This window comes from Neolamprologus brichardi, chromosome 9, assembly GCF_056152115.1.
Source record: "Neolamprologus brichardi isolate AB-2024 chromosome 9, ASM5615211v1, whole genome shotgun sequence".
NCBI classification, from domain to species: domain Eukaryota; kingdom Metazoa; phylum Chordata; class Actinopteri; order Cichliformes; family Cichlidae; genus Neolamprologus; species Neolamprologus brichardi.
Genome location: NC_142112.1, coordinates 27,922,118 through 27,939,936, shown reverse-complemented (window position 1 = coordinate 27,939,936; position 17,819 = coordinate 27,922,118). Strand labels below are relative to the sequence as shown.

Genomic DNA, 17,819 nt, shown 5'->3' with positions numbered 1-17,819 from the left:
ACTTACCGGAATGAAACTGTCTGGAGCACCAACAGATATTTGGAGATGGAAGAGAACCGGATATCAGCTCGTCTCACAGCTGCTATCCAGGCTACACGCCTTCTTTTGCTAACATTGATACATGAGCTGCCTCGTGTTGCTTCCAGGTTGGGAAAGAATGAAAAGATAAACCATTTTCAAGCTTATTCTCTTGCCGGTCGTGCGATCGAACATTGCAGCCGACCACACAGCAAATACGAACCTTGGCTGTTGTGTGTGCCTTCGCTCCCTTTTCACTTGCGCTAGACCCCGAAAATGGCGGATCGAGCCAAAATCCTTTCCACGCCCACCCCCGTGACATCACGCTCCAAAGCCCTATTATGTCTGTGGTCGCATATTCGGTCATTTCTTCTCTAAAAGAAACTAGAGATTTCCAGTAATAAACCCCTTCCGCAGTATATGGCATCGCTGAACTGTTTCGAGGTCAGTTTCGAAGGTATGTACCAATTGAAAAACAGAACGATTCGACGTAATAACCGATCTGGTATCAGGTATCTTCACAATGTTGGTTCCTGACAAACCAATCAGCTGACAGCCGCATGACAGGCATGCCTCACGCTTGCGCAGTAGCACACTTTTGGTATGAGGAATATGGCAGCGTCCTGAGTCCAGTTGGGGGGAATACGGCGTAACTGAGCACCTCCAGCATCACTCTGGGAAAACTGAGACGCACCGGGCACAGTCAGAGGAGGGTGGGGGGCTGAGGGACGGCTACGAATAACACCCGTTAGCGATTTTACAGGTAAACGCGGCCGTTAGCGCCTGCCACTGTCTGCTTCTCCAATGTTTGCTTGATTGAACCCCGTCGCTAATGCGACTAGCTAGTTCGTCCATAAAACCTGAGTGATGTGCTAGTTAGCCGTTAGCTGGTGGCTAACCCAAGCACTGGCCTGCCACAGCCCCTTTTTCTGCATTTGTCAAACAGACGCTGATAACAAAGTATATCGGCTGGTCACTGTAGTTAAGTGGAACCGCAAGTGTCGACGTCGCAAAACTATGCCGCCGTGCTTAGCCTGACAGTGAACCGCGTAGGCCTGCTGTAGTGAAACAGTCTGGCTAGCTGCTTGGTAACGTTAATGCTGTTTGTCATGGATTTACTTGACAGATCAGGAGCCAGCGTGCAACCTCCACACAATTTAAGAATTGCTCTTTGCCATTTCAGCCTCTTTCGTGTAACTGTTAGTTTTATATTTCTAGTTAGCTGTTTTTTAAAAAAGAAAAGAAATTATAGTTTTCGAGAAAGTATTTGCATAAAATCATTGCAGATCCACAGAAGATAATGCAAACTTAGTTCCCGTCCCGGTTTAGAGATTGCTTCATATAGTTTGCTAATGTCGGTGTGTGATGCAATATATCTGCAGGGCACAAAAAACCCAAAACAAGTGAAAATAAGATTATCAAGCTCATATTATGTGTTTTGCCGGACCTGGACTAGATGTAAGTTTTTATGTGGTTCTGAAGGTCTGCATCCTTCATGTGTTTCCCTACTCGAGCATTGCGCCTTTTAATTTACTTGAGCTTCACTAATATCATTGCAGAGAAGAGAATTTAAACTAAATGTATTAAAAAACCTCTTAGAGCCATATAGTGATGTCATAGCACATGATATTTTGACCCTTGCACCCACTCTGATGCTAAAGTTTTTCAGCCATCTGCTTTCCAAAGGAAACAGGTGACCTAGCCTTGTAAACTAAATGGTATTTTTATAGTATGTAGAGTACTGAGAGTTACCTGATCAAATTGTTGTGATGGATACAACCTGTGGCTGCAGTCTATTTGAGTAGTTCTTTGTGAGTAACATGGTATTAGATAAAGATATTTGGTAAAAAGGACACTCCAGTATCCTCTGTAGGATTGCAGAAATTGTCACAGACATCCACATAACAAGACCTTTGAATATTAAAAACAGTATTTGTTAAAGGAAAAGTTGTGAAAATCTGTTTGGATCAAGTTGTCATGTTGAATATGTGCTTTGCTTGCAGTGGGGTTTGCACTGGGTTTGCCTATCTCATATTCTTTTTCCTGTTTTGTTAAAATGTGTTTGAGGATAGACCAGGAATAATTTGCTGTTGATAAGGGCAAAAAGGGACAGATGGGTACAGGGAGGGGTAAATCACATGACCCAGCCCTGGAATCTACCTTTTTTTTTTCTTTTCCACAGTCGTAGCAGCACACTCATCCCAGTAATGTAATAAAACTGCTCTGCTCTGTGCTGCAGCAAAGCACAGTCTATGCAGTCCCTCATGCTAACATCTGCCTGTATGAGATTATACAGTTACATGACTGTATATTTGGAGGGAAATAAATTATTTCTTTATTCTTCCTGAAACAGCGATGTCAAACCTTTAAAAGTTTGGAAGATCCTCATCCTGTGTTGCCATACTTAAAATTTGCCTAATATTGTGTCTGGTCCTCGGTAAAAAACAAGAAACTGTGATAAATGCATAGATGAATAATTTTGCTGCTCCCTGCTTTATTTGCACTCCGATCTGGAGAGGAAGGAAAACTGGAGTCAGATTTTTTTTTCCAGGATCCTGGCAGAGTGCTGACACAGGTTCCCCTTGTCACATTGCAGTCGCTTACAATTTACTGCACTAAGGATAGCAGAGGCAGTTTTTCCCACCTTTTCTCTACTGTGTTCTGGTGACTGGTTTATCGTTAACTGTCCGCTACTTAAAGTAATGTTCTGTTTTGTTTTTATTGTCAGCTGGAAAAGCAAACCTGTTAATTCTTGTGCACCTGTCCTGATAGCAGCTAGTCTGGAAGTAAAATTACAGTGATTTATTTTTCCTTCCTATTGTAAATTCAAATTGGAAGCCTGGCCAAACCCTAAGACACCATCTAACTTCTGTATATTTACATAGCCTCAATTATCCATGCTGGCTTCATGCCAGACTTTATTGACACATGCTCAGTTCGTGAACCGCTGTATTGTTTTTGCACCTATGGTTATCAGCATGGAATGGAGACATTTGCTTCCCCTTTGTTTATGCTGAGCAAGCTGTAATATCCCAGTTGGTTCCTTGGGGGTGTCACTTTCAAAGCGAGTCTGCAAGAATGCAACTATAAAGGATAGAGGTAGAGCATGAAGAGACAGGGTTGTCCCTGCTGTAGCTTATAACAGTGAAGAATGACTCAGTCATGGACTCCCAGCTGCGGAAGACTCTTCCCTGTTAATGGATAATCACTGTTTGCACTGTATTAGTTCAGTATCTGGTGGAAATCTCAGTCAAAATATGTTCAGAGACTGTGTGACATGTGTGACAGTATACTGGAATGTGTGTTATGTAAACATGGTATGGTTGTGATTTACCAAAGTCTGGGTTAAGGATTTTGGTAACAGCTGATATGACAACTGGAAATATAATACTTACCCTAAAGAAATGCCTAAACAAACATCTTTAAAACATGTTTTTCGTTGACCTTTGTATTTGTTGAAGAACTTGCTTTTTTAAAAAATTCCAGTCATGGTAACTTTCCTTCTGTGTTTTAGGTCCTGTGAAAAGATGAATGTCGTCAAAGAAAACAGAGACCTGGCCTGTTTCTATACTACCAAACACTCCTGGAGGGGAAAGTAAGAATGCAACTTTTGTTTTTCTTTTTTTAGACTCACAAATAGTATTTCAGTGCATTCGGTATATTTTGTTTCAGATGTTATGGGTATAACTTCACAAAACAGTGGATCTAAAGCGGAAATGTCCCCAAATTATCACTTAGATCTTTCTTTATTTTTGGCTTCTTTATCTTGGGAAATATAGGAGGTCATGCATGAAAAGCTGCTTTACTAAATGATAGAGTTGGTGTTCTTTTTATGTCAAACATTGTAGGTGGTAATGAGTGCCTATCAGGAGGTCAAAAAACAGTAAACACTGTATTATATCTTGGCTGGGACAAGACATCAAACATTTTTGGTTATGTCAAGAGCCTATTGGACTGGGGAAACATGCCTTCTTTCATGTTTACTGCCTACCTTATAAAAATTATAAGCTAATGTGTTTTATGTGTGTAGGAAAGTTAAGATACCCAACTGATTTTTATCCTAATTATGCCTTTAGGAAGTGACTGAGCCACTGTATGTTAATGCATTTTTAAAAGGAGATTAAAAACGGTTATGATGTAATACAATACAATGAAGCCAACGTACTTATCTGTGAACATGTATCTGATTAGCCCTCGAGTCCATCATACACTGATTTATGGGACAGTATACAGCATTTAAGTTCTGTCAGTGTGCAAATTGAACCCTTAATCCGGCAAATGTGTAAAACTAGTAGCTGCCCTGTACTTGGAAGCCCTCAAAGCTAATAGAAAGGACAAGTCCTAGTTTGAGCAGTCAGGAGGTGGGATCACATTACCAATACTTGCTTTCTAAATGCCTTTGTCCCATTAAGGCCTGCTATTGACTTGGGAAACTTAAGCAGGGCTGCAAAGCATTAGCCATCGTCAGAGGTTCATCCGCTAATGCTTCTTGAAGTGTCCGGCAGAAATGCGCGTTGATGTATGATGACCCCTACAGTGAACACATCCAGCGGCTCTTTTATGCTCTATGAGGAATCTTGCTGGTGTGGGAAGGATAATTGAATATCCTATGATGGAGCATTTCTATCCTCATAGTCTCTTCCCATCCCTTTGGGAATGGTTTTCTGAGCAGGGAAAATTAGAATCGTATGTAATGGCCTTTTCATTCATCCCATCTTAGCTGGACATCTATGGGAGACTTGGGACGAATATGTTTGCTAGTGCTCTACACCGCCATCATGAGAAAGCCAGAGCTCAATTTCCCAGACATGATTTAAACCCAATCCTAGACCAGAGGTCAGCAGCTCTTCTTCTAATAGAAGAATCTGTTAGAAGAGGCTTTTTTTTTAAAAAGAAAACATTGACCAGAAAATTATTTGTGACTGGCCTGTTATGATTATTTGGTACTTTTGTTTGGGGCGACCGTGGCTCAGGGGGTTGGGAAGCGTATCTGTAATCGGTAGGTCGCCGGTTCGATCCCCGGGCTCTCTGTCCTGGTCGTTGTGTCCTTGGGCAAGACACTTTATCCTACTGCCTACTGGTGTTGGCCAGAGGGGCCGATGGCGCGATATGGCAGCCTCGCTTCTGTCAGTCTGCCCCAGGGCAGCTGTGGCTACAATCGTAGCTTGCCTCCACCAGTGTGTGAATGTGAGAGTGAATGAATAATGGCATTGTAAAGCGCTTTGGGTGCCTTGAAAAGCGCTATATAAATCCAATCCATTATTATTATTATTATTATTTTCATCGCAGCTATGAAATCATAGAAATTTAATAAAATAAGATGTTTACTTTTCTTATGAAACAATTTTGAAGTTGTGGTAAAAAATAAATATGATCATGTTTGGGATTATTTTGAAACGGTGTAACTGTGAAGTTAGGCAGGGCATTTCATGCAAAATGAATGAAATGTATTTGTACTACTCCAATTTGACAGTAAATGCAACATATAGTAGCCAAATTGCTTTAAAACAAAAAATAAAAGATGTTTTAGATTTCATATAATTTTGTCAATCTGCAACAAAAGCATACCAGTGAGCCATAAGCATTGTTGGTTTAAAAAAATCTATTTACATGTTCTTAAATGTGTTTTTTTCCTGATTTCACCCTTCTTATGCCTGAGCAACACGAGGATGCAATTTAAGGTCTTTTTAGTGGTTTATCGGACTTGCAAGGCTCATGTTACGACCCTCCTGACCCAAGTTAAATGCAGGTCATTAGGTCAATGCTTTAGTGAACAGGAATTTCTATCCTTATAGTCTCTTCCCATCCATAGGAGAATGGTTTTCTGAGCAGGAAAAGTATGTGAATCACATGTAATTGCCTTTGTAAACATAAATTATTGCCGTCAACATTTGAAGGTCACCTTACTGACTCACTGAGGAGAGTGAGAGAAAGTGACCGAAAGTTAAGAGTAGGGTGGCAGAGAATTATGCGAGTGGGTGATCACAGAGAAATGAAAATGAAACTTGAGCTGGTGCTTGTGTAACCCATTTCCGTGCCTCAGACAGAAAACGTAGACAACCAGAGATTGAGTTGAGCAGTCTCTCTGGTGCAAGTCAAACGCAGTTTAGAGGATCTGCCACACAGGGCTTTGATAGATCAGCAGAGAGAAAGATTCTCATCAGGGTACAGGTTTTCATCTTGCTTTATACCAGCTTTATTGTGGGTGGCTTTTGTCTTTAGTGGGTAGTGAGAAATATCTTATACCATTTGGTTTTAACCAACCAATTAAGCACTTTTTTGCCACACCACGAAGCATGCCAAGGAACGATGTTCTTGGTTTTATTTAATTATGCAATTGCAATACCCGCAGTAAGAGGAAGCTGTTTCAGGTTGCCACAGGAGTGCCTCAGAGTCACACTCTAATGTGTGATAGAGACAGACTTTGTGACATGTCATGTGACATTGCCATGCCGGGCAGTTGCCTTACAGAAGGAATAAAAGGATAAATTGTCAGTTAATCAATTTGTTTTTGCCAAAACATCACAGTTGAGGAAAAAAATAAAATAAAAAAGATTTAATAAAGAAGATACGTGAGTTGTTGCATTTATCCATTTTCAAATGAAACCCTTTTCTCAGAACTTTAATTATTTCTTATAACTTTTGGTTGGTTTTCTATTTTTTGTTTAACTTTCTTTTTTCTTACACTTTACTAAAGCATCTCCATCAACCCCTTTTTTTAACGGCACTGTGCTACAAACTGACTTCCTACAGGCAAAGCTTGCAGAAATAGAGACTTAAGGAAAGTATAAATAAATGGCTCAAATTGTCTGTAAGAGAGCCTTCATGCACTTTACCAATTACAGTAGGACAGCCCTTATGTTTTATTTATAGAACTGCAGTAAATCTACAGCGTAGGCTATGGCTTAGCTGTGTACCATATGCTGTACCTGATGTGTACCTTCCCAGAAATGTAACTGTACATCCCAGTGATGCAGACCTCCACTGTGATTGGTCTGTTTGGTAGTAAACACAGTTTATTGATTAGCACAAAGATGATTTTGCAGTGAAACAAAATGTATTAAGCTATTACTGTATCTGTCTTCCTCAACATGCTAATGGAATACTTTGTATTCTGCCAGTGTAGACAGATGGAGGTTTTCCTCATAATAGCTTTAACAGTCCATATACTCAGGGCCGGTTCTTCAGAGTCTCTCCTTCTTCCATTTCAGTAAAAGTAACTGTTTAAGATTTTCTCAAAGTTCAGTGTGAATGGCTTAGTTTCGCTTGTGATGGCAGAGCGATACAAACACACCAGCACACTAGCATAAATGTCGCTCATTACTTAAGGGATTCAACACAGTACTATAAATCAGGCATTCGCTTTCCAGCGTGGACACAGGGATTGGGCCAGAGACAATATTTGTGGTCTTTTCTGCAAGGATGGTGGTGGGAAATTTTTTTATAAAAAAGAAAAAGGTTTTGTTTCTGTATTTTTGCCCGCTTCCTTTTTTACACAGTTCAGATTCAGTTTCAGATTTACTAACAGTGATGAAAATCTCGTAGACTTGAGTTAGACTTTAGCCCGAGACACTTTTCTGACAGTTAGTATCACAGTAGACCTGAGCTGTTGCAGCGTTGGCTCACTGTTGCTATAGAGTTTTCCACTGAAATATGCTTGTGAACATGATTTAGTCAAATCTTGTGACTAGTTTTAGAGAATATTAGATTAAGATGTTTCCCTGACTTTTTACACAAATTGATTTTCTTTTATAGCTTGCTTTATATTTGCAAGTGTAGCACCTCTATTCAGTCTTTTGAAAAACTAGGCTCGCCCTTACGGCTTCCATAGGAATTAAAATTTTAAATGTCATCCAGGAGCTGTGTGAGCACCGTTTTGACAGTTTTATCATTTTGGTGTGTGTTAATACAGTGCCACAATCTCTGTTTTTTGTTATTCAGTTTAAAGCAGTCATTTTTTATTGCTAGTACAGCTATGCATCTTTTTCACTTTGTTAAAATTCTGTGTTTATACTTGGGGTCTTGTCATTGCCTCCCTTCATAGTATTATAGTTTTGGAAGGCACTCTATTCACTGCTTTCTGTCTCTCTGTTATCCAGTGTTTATGTTGAGTCTTGTATGAAAGATTATTTTGTGTTGCCTTACTAACAACTCTTAAGCTCAGATGTCTTTGTGAGAAATGGAGCACGTTTTGAGGAGAGACGGTTGAGAAGTGTTCAGTCACATATGGTACAGGAAGTTGCCTAATGGGAAGATTATGAAACCTTAGTAATGGAGAGAGGAGAATGGTGATTATATCTGTGGTGTAAACTGTACCTGTTTTTGCTTCTATTACCATGATGGATGGCTAAACACATGATTGTTCCAGGTCTTGGCCAGTTGATTTTCATACCTTTGTATGAATGTAAATCTGAACGTCAACAGCATATGTTTAAAATGTTTTTAAAGGATTCTTGCAAAAGTGCTTTAAAGGATCTCTGCATAGTACTGCATAATAATCATTCTAATAATCTGCTCTCCTAAATTGATCTGAGTTGTACTTCATCTTACATTGTGTATTCATTTCTTCCTGTTATTGTATGCTTCATCCTGAAAGTCAGTTCTTGTTAAGTCTTTATTGTTTCATTTAAAATAATGGTATTGACGTTTACTTGGTTATTACATTACTATGCTGTTTCTTGTTTTAATGCTGCTGGCCTCTGTGAGCTACCAAACAAATTTCGTTGTATAACTACAACTACAACTTCTTTTAAGTTTATTTATTAGCAGCTACTTTCTACTATTCAACACGGTTTCAATTTAGACATGAATTAATTGTTAAATCAGAAAATTAGGCATAAATTTGGCTTTTTTTTTCTCCAAGTGTATACCAGATAGAGAGGACTGGATATTGCCTTTGTACCAAGATTGTTTTTGTTTTTTTTTAATTATCAGCCCACAGAGAATTAAAAATTAACAAAGTTTGTGCTGACATCCAATTCAAGCCACCCATTTGACACCAAGGTCAAGACATGTAGAGAGCCAGAACCCTGAGATCAGGGCAGACTCATGGTTTTAGACTTCATTCCTTAAAATAACATAATGATGCAAAAGAGGCAGTGGTGTCAAGAGAGATGAAGCAATTTATATAGTTTTCTAAGGGTGAAGCTTCCCAAGAAGGACATGACATTGGTATATAAAGGAGAAGGGGTGGGACAGCCTGAGGGATGAGCCTGAGCCTAATGGGATTGCCTAAAGCAACTGCCTGTCAACTTGTGTTAGTCATTTCATTGATACAGAATTGCAAATGGATTATGTAAAAGTAACCACTAATATTAACTTCCTCTTACTCAGCTTTCTCATTGGACTAGCTCATGTTAACGGGACCTAATGAGGATGTACAAAAAGGAAAGGAGTCAGCATGTTCAGTCTGCATACTGTACTGTGTACTGTGCAAATATCTTGAGCTACCACTCTTGTCTTTACATTTTGGTTCAAAGAAACCAGACTTTTTGTAATTTTCCTGTAAAAATTTGATGAAACTGAAAAAAATGAGCAAAGACCTGGGCCCTTCAGTTGAGCCATTTAATATTCAGTGAAGCCTAATCAAAGATGCAGAAATGCTCTCAGGTACCTGTCAAGAAGCCGTTTGTAAGGTACAAAAATGATGAGTAAAAGCTAATATATTCCAGATTACACAAGAGCTGGACTTAAAATCAGTGACAACAAATCATGTGAAGTGATGAATACAAATTTGAAGTTTTTGACTCAAATCCTTGCATATATGTACATAGGAGGTCAGAGGAGCAGTAAGACAGTGAGTATGTGCAGCCATGGGTAAAACACAGTGATGAAAATGGAACAAGGGCATCCAACATCCAAAGAAGAACTTTGAATGTCCTTCAAGAATCACAGAGAACTATTAAAAGAAAACTTGTTTAAGAGTGTTCAAGCTGGGTTGAAGAATCAAGGTGCTTGTTCCAAATATGGACTTTAAAGGTCATTAGAATTGTACAAACTCTGTTTTTTTCTTATGTGGTGTATTTCCATGTATGTGTGCAGGTTTAAATTAGTCTCTTCACCCATTTCCTGTGTTAAAAGCAAAATATGCAGGAATAAGGGTAGCTCAAGACTTTTGGAAAGCACATCGATACCAGGTACAATTTATATGTAAACACGCTGTGTTTGCACTCTAACTTTCTCTTAATAAACACAGCATAAATAACTTAATTTAAAAATGAAAATGTATGAATTGGGCAAAAACAGCTGAAAATGTTGCTGTTGCCAAAAAACTCCAACCAAGCACATATTGATCTGCCACATTTGACGTGTGCACACTGTCAGTGTAACATACTAGAATACTGAGAAATCAGAATTCAGCACTTCCTTCCTGTTATGTTAGAAAGCACCACTCATAACTTCTCATGAATTTGTGTTTTCATCACTATTTAACAATGAGTCATCACAGAATTGCTGAGATACAAAAGGTTGTAACCTTTTGTTGTAATATGTCAGATAATATTCTTAGAACAAGCGATTTCGGAGGACGTGCGCTTAGACGTGACATGCCCTGTATCGAGCCCAATCCCTGCATCACAGATTTAAAGAGATTTATCTGGATTTTCCCTTAAAATTTAAATGCATTCTGTGTTTGCCTATGCACAAACCTGCCCTAAAATTCAATGAATAACCAAAATTTGCCTCACTGTTTTGTATGGAACCTTGATGACTCACACAGACAATTCAAAACCCACTGAAGGCAGTGTGTAAACTACACATTGTTCACGTTCACTGTCGTATAGGGCCAGTGAAGCTTGATACTGTTAGGAGTTAAGGTTTTCCTGTGACTCACAAAACACCTGAAAACAATGTTGTGACTATATTATAACTTCCATTCCCTGAAGGGGTGGAATGAAGTGCAACCCAAATGGTATGGGGAAGTCATGCTGCTGTATCCTGTATTCCTATTTGGGGAAAAGGGGAACTGACCTAACCAACCTGAATATGGTTGATGCCGTTAGGTAACCCAGTCTTTATAAAGTTACTTTTGGTTGAGTCGTCATTAGCTTACAGAGGGCCAAAAATAGAGCTTTTCATTTCACATTATTCTAACCCTCTCACATGTAACGGAGTGGGAATTTTAAGATAAGTTAATGTGGTTCTTTTCAAGGCTGTCAAGATTATCAGGATCTCGCATAATAATAAAAAACCACCACACTTTCGCCCTGTTCCCCACACTCTCAGCGAATATTATGTGACTGCCTGGGTTGGTGTAGGTGTTGCTTCGATGTGTGGTTGGTGATGGGTAGGCTATGTTTCTGACTCATTCCATCTCTGTGTTCCAGGTACAAGCGAGTCTTCTCAGTGGGGACACATGGCATTACCACTTACAACCCAACCACGCTAGAAGTAACAAATCAGGTCAGTATGAATGAGAACGCCCTCATGATGTATGAACAGCTTCTTCTACCACCAGTGCCTCACAGATGCTTGTGGGATGTGCTGCTCTTGGCACTTTGTGGCCCACATTTACTAAACGGTTTAGTATCACAGCTCTGAATATATTTTTCTGTGTTTATCGGTGCACAAAATTTGATCCTGCTGTACTGCTGCATTATTGCATCTTATAAGACATTTATCTTTATGCTTCTTGTTCATTTGGAAGCACTTGGAAACTCTTTAAATGTTTGAACTGGTCTTTTGATGCTTTAACATGTGTTTAATCCTGTATTTTCACTGTCTATGTCTGCAGTGGACTTATGGAGACATCTGTGGTATTGGCCCGGTAGGAAAAGGTCAGGGCACAGAGTTCAGCCTCACATTCCGTAAAGGCAGCGGCAAGAAGTCAGAAACGCTCAAGTTTTCAACAGAGCACCGGACAGAGCTGCTCACAGAAGCGCTGGTGAGGATAAACACATGGCTAGTACTATAGTACCACCATTGACTGAATAGACTTTACATCCTGACTGAGGTGTTTTGATGTAGCTGTAGTGTCTTAACAAGGTCATTTAATGTGCAATGCACTTTTTTAGAAATGCAACACTTGGAAGTCACAACGTTTGATGTGCTGTCAGTGTTGTGCAAAGATATGAATCATTGGAACGGTTGTTCTTGTAAAGAATTAAAGTCATTATGCTGAACTAAGCAGCAACAAATATTTCCTATGGAAGGAGTTGTATTTTTCCATCGTTGAAGTTGTGTTTTACAATTATTAGTCATTAATGATTCAACAGTTAGCTGTGTAAGGTTGCACACTGTTGACTTCCTTATTATTCTTTTTTCACAGCGATTTAGAACAGAGTTTTCTGAGGGGAAGATAACTGGAAGGGTGAGTATTTATTTTTGTGCTTAAAAAAAAAGAGAAAATAAAGATCAAAATTAAAGTTTGAATATACATTTATATGTACAGAAGTACTGGGCCACCCACACATCAAACCTACAGGAGCTTCTCAGCCACTGAAACACATGGCATGAAGCTCCTGGTGCACAATTTATGTGCTGATGTTAATGTCAGATGAGGTTTGGGACTCTGCAGTTTGCCAACAGAGCGTTGGCGACTTGTACACATTGTGTACCTCAGCACTCAGTGACCCTAATTTGTAACCTTATGTGGTCTGTCACTTTGAGTTGCTGTGGTTCTTAAATGCCGCTAGTTTGCAATAATACCACTTACAGCTGATAATGAAATATCTAAGAAGGAAGAAATTTCACAAAATGACTTTTTGCAACGGTGGCATCCTGTAATAGTTCCATGTTCAAATTCAGTGAGCTCTTTGAAACAACCCATTGTTTCACAATTGTTTGTAAAGGCAGAATGCATGAATAAATTAGCTGCTTGATTTTATGCAGCAGTAGCAATGGGAATGAAAACACCCACAATTCAAAGATTAAGAGTTGTGGCCCAGTTTTGTCCATATAGTGTAGGTGTACCATTGTTGGGTCATTATATTCAATGTCTTACAACACATGTGCCACATTCTTGGCAGCGCTACAATTGCTACAAGCACCACTGGAGTGACACAAGGAAGCCTGTGAGTTTAGAGGTGACACCAGGCGGCATCGACCAGATCGACCCCCACACTAACCGAGTGGTGTGTTCCTATGATTACCGAAATGTAGAGGGCTTTGTCGAGGTCTCCGATTACCAGGGAGGATTTTGCATCCTTTACGGGGGCTTCAGCAGACTGGTATGTGTTCATAAAGTTTGTGTTTTTGTATATTAAGGAGCTTTTTAGAAATTCATTATTTCTTTAATAACATATGAGCAAGTTTCTCTTCACCTTCCTTTTCCTTTCTTTCAGCATCTGTTTGCCTCAGAGCATCGAGATGAAATCATTCGCAGTGCCATAGAGCATGCCGGGAACTTTATTGGCATCACTCTTCGATTGAGGAAGGAGGCTCTAACTTTTGAGGGTTTCATGACAGACAGGTTGGGGAAATACAGCTCAGACGAGAGCATAACTTCCCTAGCAGAGTTTGTGGTGCAGAAGATCACCCCTCGACATCCGGTGAGAACGCTCTGCTTTATTTTGGTCTTCTCATTGTTGTAGGGTGGTGGTTGTGAACATTCTATCCAAAAATTGACTAGGTTTCTGATCTGATTATGTAGTGGATTGTTTGGAAAATGTGCTGCTTTTTTGAGAGTATCATTCATGTTAAGATGTTTGTGCTTTTTGTCTCTTCCAGGAGCCCGTTAAGCGCATCCTGGCCCTGACAGAGACGTGTCTAGTGGAGAGAGACCCTGCTTCGTACAACATAGTCACCATCAAACCCTTTGGAGAGGTGAGCCTTAACAAAAAGTTGGAATAATTTTGGCACTAATAGTCACTCACTCAAAAGCATGTTGTGTGCAGCAGTAATGAGGCTAAACTATCCCCTCCCACTCTCTTTTGGTCATTCTTGCTCTGTCTCATCTCCCCTCAGATATTTGCTCTCATCTGTGATGTGGAAAATCCTCAGGTGTTTACTGTAGAATTTATCCGAGGTCAGATCAGGAAGTTCTCCTCCACAGAAAGGTACGTTCGACAGTGTTTTTTGTGACGCTAAATTTCAGTTAGAATTTTTTTCTCTTTAACCGTAATGGCACATCGATCAGGCATAACATTATGACCACTTACAGGTGAAGTGAAGAAGGGAATAACATTAATTATCTCTTAATCATAGCACCTTTGAGGGGTGGGCCTCGAGGGCCGGTGTACCTGCAGGTTTTATATCTCACCTTGGGTCAACACACCTGAATCACATGATTAGTTCGTTACCAGGCCTCTGGAGAACTTCAGGACATGTTGAGGAGCTAATTTAGCCATTTAAATCAGCTGTGTTGGTCCAAGGACACATCTAAAACCTGCAGGGACACCGGCCCTCGAGGCCTGGAGTTGCCCACCCCTGTTCTAGAGTGTGGGATATATTAGGAAGCAAATGAATGTTTTTCTTTTTCTTCAAAGCTGATGTGTTAGAAGCCAGAAAAATTGGCAACACTAAGGATTTGTGAGTTTGCCGAGGGCAACATTGTGATGGCTAGATGGCTGGGTCAGAGCATCTCCAAAGGTTGGCCGGTGTGGTCTGATCCAACAGATGACCTTCTGTAGCTCAAATTGTTCCGATAGAAAGGTGGCAGAATAGGAGGACAGCGAGGAGTTTGAGGTGTTGACTTGGCCTCCAAATTCCCCCAATCTCAGTCTAATCGCACATCTGTGGGATGTGCTGGACAAGCGAGTCCGATCCATGGAGGCTCCACCTTAAAGGATCTGCTGCTAATATATTAGTGCTAGATACCGCAGCACACTTTCAGGGGTCTGATGGAGTCCATGCCTCGACATTTCAGGACTGTTTTGGCAGCAAAAGTTGGCCCAACACAATATTAAGCAGGTGGCCATGATGTTATGTGTGATCCGTGTTCTCTATCCGTGATCTCTAAGTTAATGTATTTTTCCGGTGCCACTCCCTCTGATCATTAGTGCATTTTGCTGAGTCTGTCTGTACGTGCGCTTGTAGGGACTCCCTGTTAGCCAGCTTACTTGATGGAGTCAGAGCATCAGGCAACAGAGATGTGTGTGTCAAGATGGCTCCCACCCAGCGAGGACAGAGATGGGGGCTACTGAGCATGCCTGTGGATGAAGAGGTGGAGAGTTTGCATCTCAGGTTCCTGGCAGCACCTCCCAGTGAGTCAGACCCCTTTGTCTCATAAAATTTGATACAAATTCATGAATCTTTTTTTTGATCTGCTTTACAGTCATATTTAAATGTTAATATTTTACACAGTAGTGTAAGTGGTGCTTCTTCGGTGGCACTAGTGATATTTTCCTCAACCTCTTTGATTCTTATGAAAAATGTAATTGACATTACATTTTTTCCCCTTAAGTTTTTTTTCACTAATTTTAACAGAATTATTATACACGACGTTAAAAACCAGCACCACGCGGTGCTGGTTAAATGGCCTGGCCTGTATTTGTATAGCGCTTTACTAGTCCCTAAGGACCCCAAAGCGTTTTACACAACCAGTCATCCACCCATTCAAACACACATTCACACACTGGTGATGGCAAGCTACATTGTAGCCACAGCCACCCTGGGGCGCACTGACTTAAGTACAGCCACACAGACCTTGTAAAACGTACCCTGACCAAACTGCTTATCACATGCCCCTCCCGTCCCTCACGCCTTTCCAAAATGAGATAGTTGGTTTTGCGTGTGTCACACATTATCTCTAACTTGAACCTGCATCCCTGTATTCACGCTGGTGTCCCACTGTGATTGAGTCCGTTTTATTTCTTTGGTTTTTCTGATCACTGTTATTTGTACAACCGAGGACGACACTGTTAACATCTCCATGGAGCGATTGTGAGAAAAAGTGCTCTGGTTACTCTTGTTTTCACCCGGCTCTCTATGATCGCCAGACTTCCAGCGTTGCTGCTGAGATAGACAGACACACTTTTGTTTGGTCAGACAGCACATCCTATTAATTTCTTTAACATTGCTTTTCCCTTTGCTTAGATGGAAATTTTGCAGATGCAGTATTCAGATTCAACGCCAACATATCCTACAGTGGAGTGCTGCATGCAGTAACCCAAGATGTGAGTGGATTTATTTTCTGTATGATCAATCTCTATGCATTTGCCTAAACAGGAGTCACAGTAATTTCTTTGTACGTCTCCTTTTTCATTCTCTCCAGGGTCTTTTCTCTGAGAACAAAGAGAAGCTCATCAACAATGCCATCCTGGCTCTTTTAAGCCAGGATACAGAGCTGCCGGCTCTTAATACTGAACTGGAAAGTCATTTTCAGGCCATACGACGCTTGGTGGCATCTAAGGCTGGCTTTCAAGCTTTCACCCAGCTGCCAAAGTAAGATTGTCCATATATGTACTTTTGCCCATCTCCTTTTACTTGCTGAAAGTATACATTTGAGCTGCTGGTAACAGGCATGCTCTGTCATTCCAAGGTCTGGTCAAGGGTCTGGACTCACAGATGCAACGTAAATATGAATCCATACATCTCAGTCTGCCCTTTCTCTGTATTTCATATACTTCTTGATCTTTTTCCACAGTCTGTCCTAGCTGTCTATCAGCCTTCTTCTTTTATCTTTGTTCTGCTTTCATCTCAGGCTGTACGATGAGCACTTCTAAAGGGAGGTTGTGTTGCTTCACTCTGTTCGGTCGAGCTGTCTGCCTCGATTTGTCTTGACCTTCCACCATCCCCATGTCCTCCTCTCATTTTTGCGCCTTCATCTCTCTCCCTTTATCCGCTTCGGTCATTCTGATCTTTACATTTCTGTATTGCCAGGAGCCTTGCAGTCTTCCGGGGTCACTGAGATGTATGAGAGGAACTGTATTTACTGTATATTCCTTGTTCCCTGTGAAGCAAATGAGCCAGAATTGGTTATCCTGAAAGATTCATTGCTAGCGTAGCTTGGTGTTTCCCTGCCAGATTCACAATACACACAACGTGCTAAATAAACAATAAACTCTTTCCTGAAAGATGAAAAGCATGAGAAACAACAAGCCACCTCTGAAGCAATGAATTCTTTGTGTATCCAACCCCAGACCTGTTTTTATAATGTATGTAAAAAAAAAAAAAAAACCCACAAAAATAATACTGTTTCTGTTAACTTTACGTTGAATGTTTAGTTGTGTTTTTAAATCTGCTAATTTGTCTGTGTGTTTTAGGTTCAGGGAAAAGTTGGGAGTAAAGACGGTAAAAGCTTTAAAAAGGAACAACAATGGCGTGACACATGCTGCTATAGACATGCTCTGTGCTCTTATGTGTGTAAGTCACCTAAGTATGGAGATGTCAACATATTTAAACCCATGGTAAAAAGAAAGCACTCGTCTTTCAAGTCTAAGGACAAGGTTTTGGACAAGTCCAGATCTTAGCGTGATTGAAATGTTGCTGCGGGCCTTTAAGAGAGCTGTGCATACACAAATGCCCGTAAAGCTCATTGAATTGAAACAATGCTATAAAGAAGAGTGAGCAAACATTCCTCCACAACATTTACATAAAAAAATTAGAGTTGATAGAGGGTGCACTTTCTTTTTGCTATGACTGTACAGGGATATGGAGTTTGCAGTTTGACTGAGATTTTTTTTTCTTTGATCTTTTTCTCCAGCCGATGCATGATGATTATGACCTGAGGCAGGAGCAGCTGAACAAGGCCTCACTGCTGTCCTCCAAGAAGTTCCTTGAAAACCTTCTTGAAAAATTCATTACTAATGTGGTACATGTCTTTTTATTGTCAGCAAGCTGTTTTTCTCCCCCTTTTTTTCTGAAGCTCAGGCATACAAGGACATTCATAACTTTTTGTATTTAAAAAATCACATCATATATAC

General features: G+C 40.3%; 1 protein-coding gene across 4 annotated transcripts in view; it reads left to right on the top strand.

Annotated features, from left to right (window-relative positions):
* The first annotated feature begins 618 nt into the window (after window positions 1–618).
* Window positions 619–17,819, top strand: part of dnajc13 (dnaJ homolog subfamily C member 13) — a 32,676-nt gene continuing 15,475 nt past the window's right edge. For 3 of the 4 annotated variants that reach the window (XM_035909626.2, XM_006794976.2, XM_006794977.3), the window contains exons 1-14: window positions 619–781; window positions 3,533–3,613; window positions 11,343–11,418; window positions 11,750–11,899; window positions 12,284–12,325; window positions 12,984–13,184; window positions 13,299–13,505; window positions 13,684–13,779; window positions 13,921–14,012; window positions 14,992–15,158; window positions 15,991–16,070; window positions 16,169–16,338; window positions 17,160–17,259; window positions 17,600–17,707. In XM_035909626.2, coding sequence (XP_035765519.1) covers window positions 3,546–3,613; window positions 11,343–11,418; window positions 11,750–11,899; window positions 12,284–12,325; window positions 12,984–13,184; window positions 13,299–13,505; window positions 13,684–13,779; window positions 13,921–14,012; window positions 14,992–15,158; window positions 15,991–16,070; window positions 16,169–16,338; window positions 17,160–17,259; window positions 17,600–17,707 — 1,557 coding nt within the window. In that variant the 5' untranslated portion in view covers window positions 619–781; window positions 3,533–3,545. Of the gene's footprint in view, window positions 782–3,532; window positions 3,614–11,342; window positions 11,419–11,749; window positions 11,900–12,283; window positions 12,326–12,983; window positions 13,185–13,298; window positions 13,506–13,683; window positions 13,780–13,920; window positions 14,013–14,991; window positions 15,159–15,990; window positions 16,071–16,168; window positions 16,339–16,435; window positions 16,469–17,159; window positions 17,260–17,599; window positions 17,708–17,819 lie in introns of those variants that run through there. The other variant, XM_087846249.1, reaches the window with a different exon arrangement.